General features: G+C 39.7%; 1 protein-coding gene across 2 annotated transcripts in view; it reads right to left on the minus strand.

Annotated features, from left to right (window-relative positions):
- Positions 1-205: 205 nt before the first annotated feature.
- DIPK1A (divergent protein kinase domain 1A) overlaps positions 206-14,267 on the minus strand; it is a 53,092-nt gene continuing 39,030 nt past the window's right edge. Inside the window, exons 2-5 of one of the 2 annotated variants that reach the window (XM_065409849.1) lie at positions 8,343-8,477; positions 6,857-6,964; positions 4,500-4,676; positions 206-1,018 (exon numbers count right to left, since the gene is read on the minus strand). In XM_065409849.1, coding sequence (XP_065265921.1) covers positions 206-1,018; positions 4,500-4,676; positions 6,857-6,964; positions 8,343-8,477 — 1,233 coding nt within the window. Of the gene's footprint in view, positions 1,019-4,499; positions 4,677-6,856; positions 6,965-8,342; positions 8,478-14,267 lie in introns of those variants that run through there. The other variant, XM_065409850.1, reaches the window with a different exon arrangement.

Below are 14,267 nucleotides of genomic sequence, written 5' to 3' on the forward strand. Positions count from 1 at the left end.
TTGTAACTTCTGCCAGACAATTCATTAAGTGGCACATTCTCTCTCTGAGAAGCACTATAGTAGCAGTGTTTGCTGGAGTAAGAGTTAGGAAAGTTAATGAATTCTGAGCTAAGAAGAAATATTTTAAAAATGCCAAAGATGCATTTGATAAAAAGTGGTAAATCTCCTATAGTGGCAACAATGTTTTCTTCTGTGGTTAAAGATACTAAGAATCATTTGTATGGGATATTTTCTTCCACAATAAAGTTTTTAAGTTGTTTAGTATTAAAGAATGCTCCATTTCCATCTGGTTTGCTGTGACTTTAAGGGCAATACAAGAATACAGTTGTTTCTCTAACTCTTCGCGTATTTCTGACGGAGCACCGCGAAGCAGATAGTCTTTTAGTAACTGGCATACTTTTGCCAAGTTGGGCTGAATTATTTCTGTGGTACATTTCATTTTACTTTGGTCGCATAGAGTTCTACAGTCTGTACCATAAACACAGTCCAAGTCAGACTCACAGTGACGATCTTTAAGTAATTCCTTCAAATTAATTTCTGGCACAATTTTTCTCATGTCCACCATTTTCAAGTCATATTTATCATTATAACCCAAGTTTTTGGCACTGGTATCACACATAAGAAAATTCCCATAAGGTCCATGGAAAATGTCTTCCACAAATTCTAAAAGCCCTATAGCTATTTTTGCCTTTCTAGGCCATGATGGAGTAAACCACTGGTCCATGCTTCTTCTGAAACTAGAGGGAATGAAAAGTTCTAAGATCCATGGAAGGCTTATTCCATAGAGAGAGGTATATGCAACTCTTTCCATCACATAGAGATCTCCACAAAACCCCATCAATTTTGGAGTGTGTTCTTTATCCTGGAGGATCACCATAAGCAGAAACTCATTTAGTTGCAGAAGAGCCCATGCTGACTTTGCTTCTGGTAAGGAAACTCGACCATCTTTGTTTCCATCAGCAACTGACAGGATGAGATTAACCAGTTCAGAAAGATTTCCCTGTTCACCCAACTTTCGCTAGAAAAAACAAATATATATATTTAATTCCATATACATTTTCCTTCTGAAAACTATTAAACTGGTTACCTGCCCTGTGTTTTTATATTCAATGAAGTATTTTACCCATTCTACTCAGCTGCATGTGGAACCTACAGCAGTGTCTATGGTCATACTCTGTTTTTTTGGGTTTCAGTAATGATACATACGCAGTGCTTTTTAGGACTATACTGAGTGTTCCTTTCATGTGTATGGTGCACTGAAAGTATGTGTTTTCTTCTTTTTCAAAGTCCTAAAAATTTGCACTTTGTCCTCAGTAAGAGAGTCTTTAATAAATTATGTTAGGTATTGTGTAATTAGAGCGGTTGATTAATCGCAGTTAACTCACGCAATTAACAAAAAAAATTCAATGCGATTAAAAAAATTAATCGCGATTAATCGCACTGTTAAATAATAGATGACCAATTGAAATTTATTAAATATTTTTGGATGTTTTTCTACATTTTCAAATATATTGATTTCTATTACAATGCAGAATACAAAGTGTACAGTGCTTACTTTATATTATTATTTTTTATTACAAATAGTTGCACTGTAAAAATTATAAAAGAAATCGTATTTTTCAATTCACCTCATACAAGTACTGTAGTGCAATCTCTTTATCGTGAAAGTGTAACTTACAAATATAGATTTTTTGTTTGTTACGTAACTGCACTCAAAAACAAAACAATGTAAAACTTTAGAGCCTACAGTCCTACTTCTGAGTCCACTCAGTCTTACTTCTTGTTCAGCCAATTGCTAAGACAAACAAGTTTGTTTACATTTATGGGAGATAACTGCTGACTGCTTCTTATTTACAATGTCACCTGAAAGTGAGAACAGGTGTTTGCATGGCACTTTTGTAGATGGTGTTTGCAAGGTATTTACGTGCCAGATATGCTAAACATTCATGTGCCCCGTCACGCTTCGGCCACCATTCCAGAGGACATGCTTCCATGCTGATGATACTCGTTAAAAAAATAATGCACTAATTAAATTTGTGACTGAACTCCTTGGGGGAGAATTGTATGTCTCCTGTTCTGTTTTACCCACATTCTGCCATATATTTCATGTTATAGCAGTCTCGAATGATGACCCAGTACATATTAGTTTTAAGAACACTTTCACAGCAGATCTGACAAAACGAAAAGAAGGTACCAATGTGAGATTTCTAAGGTTAGATACAGCACTTGACCCAAAGGTTTAAAAATCTGAACTGCCTTCCAAAATCTGAGAGGGATGAGGTGTGCAGCATGCTTTCAGATGTCTTAAAAGAGCAATACTCTTGATGCGGAAACTACAGAACCCGAACCACCAAAAAAAAAATCAACCTTCTGCTCGTGGCATCTGACTCAGATGATGAAAATGAACATGCATCGGTCGCTCTGCTTTGGATCATTATCGAGCGGAACCCATCATCAGCATGAACGCATGTCTTCTGGAATGGTAGTTGAAGCATGAAGAGGCATATGAATCTTTAGTGCATCTGGCACGTAAATATCTTGCGATATCCGACTACAACAGTGCCATGCTAATGCCTGTTCTCACTTTCAGGTGACACTGTAAACAAGATGTGGGCAGCATTATCTCCTGCAAGTTGTAACCAAACTTTGTTGTCTGAGCGATTGGCTGAAGTAGGACTGAGTGGACTTGTAGGTTCTAAAGTTTTACATTGTTTTATTTTTGCATGCAGTTATTTTTTGTACACAATTCTCCATTTGTAAGTTCAATTTTGATTATAAAGAGACTGCACTACAATACTTGTATTAGGTGAATTAAAATATACCATTTCTTTTGTTTTTTACAGTGAAAATATTTGTAATAAAAAATAAATATAAAGTGAGCACTGTACACTTTGTATTCTGTGTTGTAATTGAAATCAATATATTTGAAAATGTAGGAAACATCCAAAAATATTTAAATAAATGGTATTCTATTATTGTTTAACAGTGCGATTAATCACGATTAATTTTTTTAATCGAGTGATTAATCACGATTAATTTTTTTAATCGCTTGACAACCCTACTTGTAATAAAAACATTATGTGGTTCTTTTGCTATAAAAGTTTTGAGAGTTCAAACAACATTTCATAATAACCAGAGCTTGTTTTACTATGATTCATCTGATTAAAGCGTGCATCTTGCAATAGTGACGAGAGATTACAACAAGGAATACAATCATTACTAGCCAGTCATAAATATGTTTTTAATATCGCTTAGTACTACTCCTATACTAATAAATGTACTTTCATACTTAGTTCTGTCACTTACTATAATAACTTTCATTTCATTGGTTTAACAAACTAGCAGGACTGCTGCGCTTTTGAATAGGGAAGTCCTGTCTTTTCTGGAATCAAAACTGTGCTACACCCATCTATGACCAGTATAGTCAGGATATTTTTTCGAGTCCTTGTCTCCACTGAACATTTTCTGATATTGTCCTGCAATTACTCTAGCATCTCTGCAACTCCACCAATGTTAATTATAGGGGAAAGCACTAGTGTAAACCAGTCACCAACATTCTTACCATGATGTTGCATAGACCTGCTTTGAGTAGGGGTAAGTGACACTTGTAGATCAGCTGTCAGGTTTTCTGTTTGGTTTTTAAACTCACACTGCCACAGTTGCTATCACTACTGGAGCTGCATAAGTGATAGAGTAATGGAGGGAGAAGTTCAGAAAACCCTCAGTGTAAACATATCCTTAGATCAATGCTTCTATATTGGGAAAACTCGGCTGTAGACTACTTAGTAGGATAGAATAGTTTGTAGTATGGTACAAAAAAAAATGCAGAGGAAGAGATACCTATTTCTCTGGTCATAATTGTTAGCAAAACTGATGCTAGCAGAGTTCTAGAGAAACTGTATTTAAACACTGATCCAATCCCAGTAGGAATAGGGCCGTAGGGACACCACTAGCATTATAAATACAACCATGTCATGGGACCAGGCTACAACACAGTTCCAAACAGTAGTTTAAGAAAGACTTTAAGGGCCAAAAACAGGTTCAAGCCTTAAACATGTGAAAGTTGCATGCTAGTTTCCATTCCAATAACTATCCTGCCACCTCCACCCCTCTATTTTTGTTTTTCTTTTAAATTACTCATGATTGTCTCTAACATGTAACTCTGGGTCTGAAATTTTTCATGCTTATGTGATCTACTCACCAGCAACCACTGTAGCCCAGAACATAATTGAGTTTTTCCACAATCACAATAGATTCTTAAAGTGAAAAAATATGAAAATTGTTCTCAAAGCTAAAATAGAAGGTCATCCCTAACCTAACTGGAATTGTAGCTTAGTAGGTTTTGACTTTACATTTAATTTGTGTACTCTTCCTGCTGAAAACAAACGAACAGACAAAAAAGAGAGTCAGGCAAAAAAAAAAATGTTTTTTTGAATAAAAAATAAATGTGGTGAGAATGAGCATCTATGCTCATTTTCTCTTCTTTGACATATACTTACTTTACAAAGACCATATACCATTTCTTTGAATTTCTGAACAGTAGTTCCTCTAGTTGGTTTATCAAACAGAACTATTTCTTTTCTTGGTTCAAGTTCAGTTCCAAGATCAAGATGAATAGTTTCTTCCATCTGGCATTTTATGACACCTTGTAGATTACCCCAGATTCCTAAATACATCTATGTAGAAAAAAGGCAATGAGATAGTTACATAAAAATTTCCTCAAAAGCTCTCCTGTCTTCTACTGTCCTGAGTCAGAATGCTGGGTTTGCTCATGGAAACTGCAAGGAGCCAGCATTCAGACTGGTAGTGGCAGCTCCCTGTACAATGTGCCACTTTAAAACATATTTAAGAGAGACCACTGCATCCAAATATGATTTTAAAGAGCAACATGCCCATGCTCCATAAAAGTGTGCTTTATACAATGGCAACAGCAACTTCTCCATTAAGGCTGATAAGGGGCATTTATTTTGGTTTCGTGGTGCAGGATGGGAGAGAGGAAGCACACTGTACTGGAACACAGGCACTCTGTCAAAACCTTTAATGGATGTGGAGTGTCAGCAATTTTGGAAGTGACCGTGTAATGAACGTAAGAACATAAGAATGGCCCTACTGGGTCAGACCAAAGGTCCATCTAGCCCAGTATCCTGTCTTCCCACAGTGGCCAGTGCCAGGTGCCCCAGAACAGGTAATCATCAAGTGATCCATCCCCTGTCGTCCATTCCCAGCTTCTGGCAAACAGGCTAGGGACACCATTCCTGCCCATACTGGCTAATAGCCATTGATGGACCTATCTTCCATGAATTTACAGACACTCCCCAACTTACGCAAGTGTTCGGTTCCGGAACGCCTCGCGTAACTCAAATTTTGCGTAAGTCGGAAATGTATACCCAACCATTACAAAGGAAAAAAAAAAAAAGACCTCCTATTTCTAGCTTACGGAACTTTTTCCGTAAGTGCGGATTTGCATAAGTCGGGTTTGTGTAACCCAAGGGGCATCTGTATCTAGTTCTTTTTTGAACCCTGTTATGGTCTTGGCCTTCACAACATCCTCTGATAAGGAGTTCCACAGGCTGACTGTGCGTTGTGTGAAGAAATACTTCCTTTTATTTGTTTTAAACCTGCTGCCTATTAATTTCATTTGGTGACCCTAGTTCTTGTGTTATGAGAAGTAGTAAACAAAACACTTCCTTAAGTTTCCTTCTACTTTCTCTACACCAGTCATGATTTTATAGACTTCAATCATATCTCCCCTTAGCCGTCTCTTTTCCAAGCTGAAAAGTCCCAGGTTTATTAATCTCTCCTCATACGGAAGCTGTTCCATACCCCTAATCATTTTTGTTGCCCTTTTCTGAACCTTTTCCAATTCCAATATATAATTTTTGAGATGGGACGACCACATCTGCACATAGTATTCAAGATATGGGTGTACCATGGATTTATATGGCGGCAACATGATATTTTCTGTCCTATTATCTATCCCTTTCTTAATTATTCCCAGCATTCTGTTCGCTTTTTTGACTGCCGCTGCACATTGAGTGGATGTTTTCAGAGAACTATCCACAATGTCTCCAAGATCTCTTTCTTGAGTGGTAACAGCTAATTTAAACCCCATCATTTTATATATATAGTTGGGATTATGAAATGGGATTTCATAGCTGCTCTAGTGCAGGGTCCACACCAAGTATAGGTTTATTGTACATTTAAAGTTTCAGTATTTTAAAAGTGGCATTTGTAAAATTAGAGAAGTAGAGTGTTACACAGTATTACAAAGCATACATACACATCTGTATAATATGATATGCCAAATCATCAAATACACTAAGAAATACCAAATCTATACATTTATTGGACTGTAGTATTTATCTAAATCACTGTAAAAAGGTAAATCTCTGTCCTCATTTCCCCCACCACCCAATTTATCACAGATTTGCTGAACCTAGCATATTGGATTTAAAATGCCTAGAGTTAAAAATGATTGAGTGGCAAACATCCTATTTCATGGAAACAGAAATGTGAATTAAATACAAAATTCAGACAAGTATAATCCTTGTAAAATGGAATCAAACATTATTCTGAATTGTTGTCTGCTGTTTCTAAGATAGAGTTCTATATTGGTTGACAGCTCAGATTTCTCACTTTTAGAATGGGATTATAAATGCTGTGCCAACAGGATCCCTAGTTTAAAATTCTCATCCCTTGAATATCTCAGTGAGCAAAACTTTAAATAAGTAAAAATTTAACTGAAGTCAAGTCATTTTACAATAAGGTCTGTTTAATATTCTGCAAAAACCAAACAAACCCCAAACCCGGTTTAGATAAAGAATCATATGATTAGCTCATATAAATAAAGTCATACCTGGTTATTGGGTTTTGTTGACAAACATTTTCCAAAATACAGAGTTTCTTTAGCGCAAAGACTACTACATGCTGATCCATCAATAACTCCAGTCTTATATTTATCACACTGAAAGACAAAGAGGAAAATAGTTTCTAGAAAGAACTGAAGAATAGAAAGAGGAAACAATACACCTGTTGGCTTTTCCAATATCTATGCTTTTATCCTGTAAAATGAGGGGGGGAAAGCTGTACAAACTCTGAAACGTGTCTGTGGTACAAAAAAAAATTCAGATATGCCCCAATTCTGCAAGTTGCTCTGCAGAGGTGAACCCCCTGCATCTGCATGGGGACCCTATATAGAATAGAATACAGCAGAATATTGAAGCTAATGGGGCTCTGCGCAGGCCCAGGGGTCTACCTGCATGGAGCAGTTTGCAAGATCAGGGCCTTATTGGGTCAATGATTCAAACTGGGAGACAGACTGGGAGCTTTTACACTCGATCAGAAGAGACTTACCGAAAACAAGAAACAAACAAAACAAAACTACATGCTAGATGGTGCCAGAAGATGCCTTTGGGGGAGGGAGGGGAGGGGAGGGGAGAGGAAGGCGGTGAATGTAAGAAGCACAATGATTGCTAATGCCTCAAACTTATTAAGGCATCTGCTAACACGTATCTCTGCTTTTACATGGGGGTCTGCTAATATGTATTTCTACTTCCACGTGGAATCCTCAAATTTCACCATTCTGAAATAATAGAAAAAGGAACAGCCTGCCATTGAGTTCATAGTATTATTTCTTTTAATCTGTATATTCTTTCAGTAAAAAAGGATGTCTATGTTTTGGTATAGGTACTCTGACACATTTTAAAAATACAAGTATAAGATTAGATTATTCTAGCAACTCCCCTTTGACTAATAATTAAGGTATAATAGACCAGCAAACAAAAACATATTTAAGATCTTTACAATCTTTCACCAAAGTCCTCCCAATCCCTTGCAGCCAGGGAAAACAAATGGACAGCATGCCCTAAAAAGCCAATAAACTAAAATTATTTTGGACTGTGAAGGAGAAAGTTTCAGATCTACAGGGCCCCTGTGGAGAACACACTGCCAGCTGCTTCTCTCTTATAAGAGTGAGATTCTACCTGAGTGTCTTGTGGGTACTCTAGCAGCATGCATCATTTTTAACTCATCAGAAGGAGTTAAACAAAGGCAGCGGAATCACTAACTTAAAATTAGTATATCAATTATAATTGATTCTCCCACAACAAAAGCGTCACAAAGTGAATTTGATCACATGGCAGTTTACAACTCAGCCATTTAATCAATGAGAAAATAAAGTACAAAAATAATTGGTTTTAGCTGTAGGTAACTGAAATTAGGATTATTGTATTTGCATAACGTAATAGTAAATATTACTTTTTGATGGAAACTACTGAATAATTCAAAAGTAGATTCAAATATGATAAAAAAGCTTAACAAACAGGACATATAAATATACTTACTATTATTTTCTTACAATCATGACCTCTGCATAGCTCTGTGTAAGTGGAGTACTGAACATATATAATCCAGCTGCCAATAAATACTACTAGCCAAGAGATGAAGAGATACTTCATTCGCATATATGAGAAGCGAACCTGAAGATATAAAAGAAAAACATGAAGGTAATTAATTCAGGAATAGGCTGAACTGCTTCCATTGTCCTAACATGATTTGCCATTCAGTCTTTACAAAACCTCTATATAAAATCCAGTCATCTTTTTTATTAATGTGTAGTATCCTTTTAGAACACTAAGTTCCAGGATCAAACAGAACTGGTGCTGGATGCCAGCTATAGGGGAAAAAGAAGGACTCTGATAATAGAAATTGGAAAAATGAGACCAAAGGGAGGGTTGGTAAAAGTTTACCAAATTGTAAAAAAATTGAAACTGCCAAATTTCTACTACTTCCACCTATGCCAGTCCACCTGGAAGAAGCATTTATTGTCAGTTACTTAGAAGCGCTACTTCTGGAAAATCAGTTCCAACAGAGCAGAAACTAATGAAAGATATAACCTAATCCAGATGAAAAATAAATTTGAAATCATCAGTATATGGAGGGTGGTGGTGTAGAAGGAAATAATTCCCATGTGTTTGAACACTTTCCATTATGTGGCTAATTAGTGGAATTCAAAGGAGGGTGATGGAAAGTTCCATGTACTATTCTGATCTCCAACTGTCTTCTACATTGCCATATTTTCATTTTCTGGCTGCTTCCACCCCATCAACTACATGTTATCCCTTTGGACAAGGGAAGGTTGTTTGGGTTTTTAATGTTTGAGGGTGGGTTGCTGCTGTCCGGCTTAAAAAAAACAAACAAGCAGGGATAGATGCTGATCTGGCCATTTGGCCATTTAGTTTTTTCTTCCTGACAATCTGGAGTGCTCATGATCTGATTTTGCACTCAGGAACAGCAGAAAGTGTTGGAGAGAACAGAACAGCAGAGACCAGTCTTGGCAACATAAAGAGTGAGCATTCAGATTACGTAAACGTAAAATGCCTGTTCATTCTTCTTCAGCCACATGAAATCTGTGCTTTGTATAGAGAAACAGTGAGACTTGGCAGGCATGCAAGGAAAGGCGAGATGGGAAAGCAAGAGCATGGATATGAGAGGTAGTAAAGTACATAATAGATTGTTTCTGAAGGTTCTTGTTCTTAAATCACAACCAGAGGCCTTTAAAGGTCCACCCACACCAAATATGAATACCAGTTTCAGCTGGAGATAGCAATTCCAGGAGAGAGAGCTCTGTAATATTGGATTGCTGTAAATGATAGTGTCTTTAAATTAAACCAGTCAAAGAGAATATACAAAATTGTTTAAGCATCTTAGCATAACATACTTCAATCTAAAATGCGATCTTACAAAGGAGAATTTGCTGGAAATCTAAACAAAGTACACTGGTTCTCCACTTGTGAGGTACTCCCTTCTCTTCATGTGTCATTATATAATCCCTGCATCTGTAACTTTCACTCCATGCATCTGAAGAAGTGGGTTTTTTACCCATGAAAGCTTATGCCCAAATAAATCTGTTAGTCACTGTGAAAGCTTATGCCCAAATAAATCTGTGAGTGCCACTGGACTCCTTGTTTGTTTTTTTTTAAACAAAGTAGATTATCTTCTTTTTTTTAAATAAACATTCAAAAAAAAAAAAACCCTCTGCTTTTAGTACTGTACTGATTTTACTTTAAATATCATTAGCTTTCATAATTATATTCCAACACACTTTTCCCTGAAGGAAAATAAAAATCGCCATGACATATTACTTTTGTTTTCCAGATATCTTCTAATTAGTGGTCTATTTAGTTTTATTTCTACTTGCTAGACACTTGGAAACAAGTATAAAAAGGAAGATTCTTTTGCCAAGAACCTCCTATTCTAAATAGAGCATATATAGACAATGGATGTGATGCAACACAAAGCAATGTGAATGAGTGGTGGAATAGCATGTGTCTTATTTGTTCCACAGTTTTGGTTTAGTAGCCTCTTCCTCAAAGGCAGACAAAATAGTGTCTTCATTTCAATTTAGTCAGCGCTCTTCAGTTCAGTGACTAGTTCATTCAAAATAAAGAAACCAGTGCGAGTAGAAAAAGCAGGAAAGCTTGATTTCCTTTTCTAATCTATGAAAAATTAAAGCTGAACTTATCACGACTCTAGAAATGGGGACCCTGGGCAAAGGCCTCTAGTGCCTTACTCTGGCTCTGTTGTGATGGGAACTTGAAGAGGAACTAAGCATGGTCAGAATCGTGACCAAGGTAGGAGATATTCTGTGGCAGCATTTAGGGCAGAAACAAAAACTATTTTACTCTGTTCCTACATTCATTTATGCCTCTGCAAAGGCAAGTGTTACTTGGTACTTTTCTGTGGTGGCTGCTATTTTCCCCTCCAAATCTAAGATTTTAATTTTTAACACACACCTAAGTCTAACCCTTACAGTTGTGAAGAAAACCTTCAGAACATGAACCTAGTGTAAACCAATGAAGTGAAGTCTACCCGAGTCCACAAACTCAGTAGATACTGCTCCTTTTCATCTCAATTGGGTGTTAGCTCTGAAGACTACTAAGAACAATTTAAATATCAATTTAGTTAAGTTTTGCCACTGAACAAAGTCTGTAAGTAGGGTGACCAGACGTCCTGTTTTTAAAGGGGGCAGTCCTATATTTAAGGCCTCCTACAGGTGTCCTGACTTTTTCTTAAAAATGGGCAAATTGTCCCGTATTTTCTGTTTCCCCCCTCCCCTCCACATCAGTAGTCGTGGGTCCTGCTGCTGGCTGGATCCCTGCTTGCCAGCTATCCGCCCACCAGCGGTGAGTGGGAGGGTCCAGTGGCCGACAATGGGGGTGCAAGGCTGGTGGCAGGGCAAAGTTGCAGTGTGCGGGGCCGGCCGCTCCCCCTGCTGGTCCGTCAGTGCAACCCCTGCTGAGTGCCGGCTCTCAGCCAGCAGGGCCTCACTCCCTGTCCCGTTTCCGACCAGCAATGACTGCATGCTGTGGCAGCCAGTGAGTGAGGGCAGGTCCTAGGCAGCGGCTGGTTATGTGCCACCTCTATTGTCCACCATTTATGTGCTCCCCCTCTCACTGTCTGCTCCCTGCTTTGCCCCTTCATACACACACACACATTCCTGCTGCTCCTCCATATCTCCCCCGGCAGGGCACATCCTGCTCCCAGTGCTGTGTGGAGAACCAACCCCTGGTTGGAGTGCTCAGCTCACTGGCAGGCTCCTTCCTTCCACCACTTACTCTGCCTGGGCCAGTGCCCCAGGCAAGCCCAAGACACTGTGGCCCGGGGTGCTGGCCAGGAGGAGTCAAAGCCCCACATAGTGCCAGCACAGGGTAGCCTCTCCGCCCCTCAGCCAAGCTCTGGAGTGGTGGGGTGTGTGTGTGTGTGTCATTTCCAGCCTGTTCATGCCCTGAATCTGCAGGCTCCACAGCAGCCCTCCAGGCAGGGGCTTAGCACCCTCTTCACCTGCCCCCTCCCACCCTGGGTGCTGCCCCCAGGGACAGCAGGGCTTCTCTGTCCCCTAGGCACCCTCTGCTGCTGAGCGACCTACCTGGCCGGGTTCGCTGAAGCTCCTGCAGTCAGGTTCCCTGGGCCCTGGTGCACAATGCAGCCTTAGGGCTTAACCCCTTCCTGCCCTCGCTGTAGCTGCAGGGGGGTGCAGGGACAGAAAGACAGGAGGTGGCTGGGTTATGTCGGTGGCCAGCAGCAGCCAACAGGAGGTATTAGCTGCCTTTCAACACTGTGCGGGCAGGAAGGGACGGGAGCTGCTTCCAGCCACAGGGGGGTGGGGGAAGAGATGAGCTCTGCAAAGACACGGGCCAGGTCATCCCTTCCCTTCCCCCTCCCCCTCCCCCTCCTGCGGCTGGAAGCAGCTCCCGTCCCTTCCCTCCCGCACAGTGCTGAAAGCTGACCACATTCTGGTGTGAACTCTGGCAGAAATCTGAGGTGGTGGTAGTGCATGTGACCTTGCATGCCCTCCTCCAAATGTTGCCTCGGGAAAACGCGGCATCAAGTACCAGGAAAGGCGAATCCGTCCAGGGGCCCAGGGTCGGTCGGACACACACACACACACACACACACACACACACACGAGAGAGGTGTATGGGTCACCTCTCCCCCTGCGATCCCATAAGTCTTAATGATAAGAAGATAAATAAAAAGAATCAAACTAGAGAAGGGCGACAAAGGTGTGACAAGATTACGGCGATCAACAGATGGCTCAGGCAGTGGTGCTATAAGGAGGGCTTTGGGATGTATGGCCACTGGGAAGCATTCATGGACAGAGGACTGTTCTCTCGGGATGGACTTCACCTGAGTAAGGAGGGAAATAGACTTCTAGGATGGAGGCTGGCACAACTGATTAAGAGAGCTTTAAACTAGGAATTTGGGGGAGATGGTTGGGAGATGTCCAGGTAATCTCCACGCTGGAATTTACCATTGAGAGGGAAGAAAACGAACTAAGAAAGGATACAGCCGTGGGTATATGAATGGACATAAAGAGGAAGGGTAGTGTAGATACCGGTCTAATAGGTGATACTGGTGGTAGAATGTCTGTGCCTAATCAGGTAAAGAATGTCAGTGAAGCCGAATGGCAAAAATTAAGATGTTTGTACACTAATGCAAGGAGCCTAGGTAACAAAATGGAGGAACTAGAGCTACTGATGCAGGAAGTGAAACCAGATATTATAGGGATAACAGAAACATGGTGGAATAGTAGTCATGACTGGAGTATAGATATTGAAGGGTATGTGCTGTTTAGGAAAGACAGAAATAAAGGCAAAGGTGGTGGAGTAGCACTGTATATCAATGATGAGGTAGACTGTAAAAAAAAAAGAAGTGATGGAATGGACAAAACAGAATCTGTCTGGGCAAAAATCACATTGGGAAAGAAAGCTACTAGAGCCTCCCCTGGGATAGTGCTTGGGGTGTGCTACAGACCTCCGGGATCCAATTTGCATATGGATAGAGACCTCTTTAATGTTTTTAATGAAATAAATACTAATGGGAATTGTGTGATCATGGGAGACTAACTTCCCTGATATAGACTGGAGGACAAGTACTAGTAATAATCATAAGGCTCAGATTTTCCTGGTTGCGATAGCTGATGGATTCCTTCATCAAGTAGTTGAAACCAACAAGAGGGGATGCCATTTTAGATTTAGTTTTGGTGAGTAGTGAGGACCTCATAGAAGAAATGGTTACAGGGGACAACCTTGGTTTGAGTGATCATGAGCTAATTCAGTTCAAACTAGATGGAAGGATAAACAAAAATAGATCTGGGACTAGGGTTTTTGATTTCAAAAGGGCTAACTTTAAAGAATTAAGGAAATTAGTTAGGGAAGTGGATTGGACTGAAGAACTTGTGGATCTAAAGGTGGAGGAGGCCTGGAATTACTTCAAGTCAAAGTTGCAGAAACTATCAGAAGCCTGCATCCCAAGAAAGGGGGGGAAATTCATAGGCAGGAGTTGTAGACCAAGTTGGATGAGCAAGCATCTCAGAGAGGTGATTAAGAAAAAGCAGAAAGCCTACAAGGAGTGGAAGATGGGAGGGATTAGCAAGGAAAGCTACCTTATTGAGATCTGAACATGTAGGGATAAAGTCAGAAAGGCCAAAAGCCATGTAGAGTTGGACTTTGCAAAGGGAATTAAAACCAATAGTAAAAGGTTCTACAGCCATATAAATAAGAAGAAAACAAAGAAAGAAGAAGTGGGACTGCTAAACACTGAGGATGGAGTGGAGGTTAAGGATAATCTAGTGTGGAAGTAGGCATGGCCCAATATCTAAACAAATACTTTTCCTCAGTTTTTAATTAAGCTAATGTTCTTATGTTCTAATGAGGATTTTAGGGATAATGGTAGGATGACAAATGGGAATGAGGATATGGAGGTGT

Source organism: Emys orbicularis, chromosome 8, assembly GCF_028017835.1.
Source record: "Emys orbicularis isolate rEmyOrb1 chromosome 8, rEmyOrb1.hap1, whole genome shotgun sequence".
Classification (NCBI taxonomy): domain Eukaryota; kingdom Metazoa; phylum Chordata; order Testudines; family Emydidae; genus Emys; species Emys orbicularis.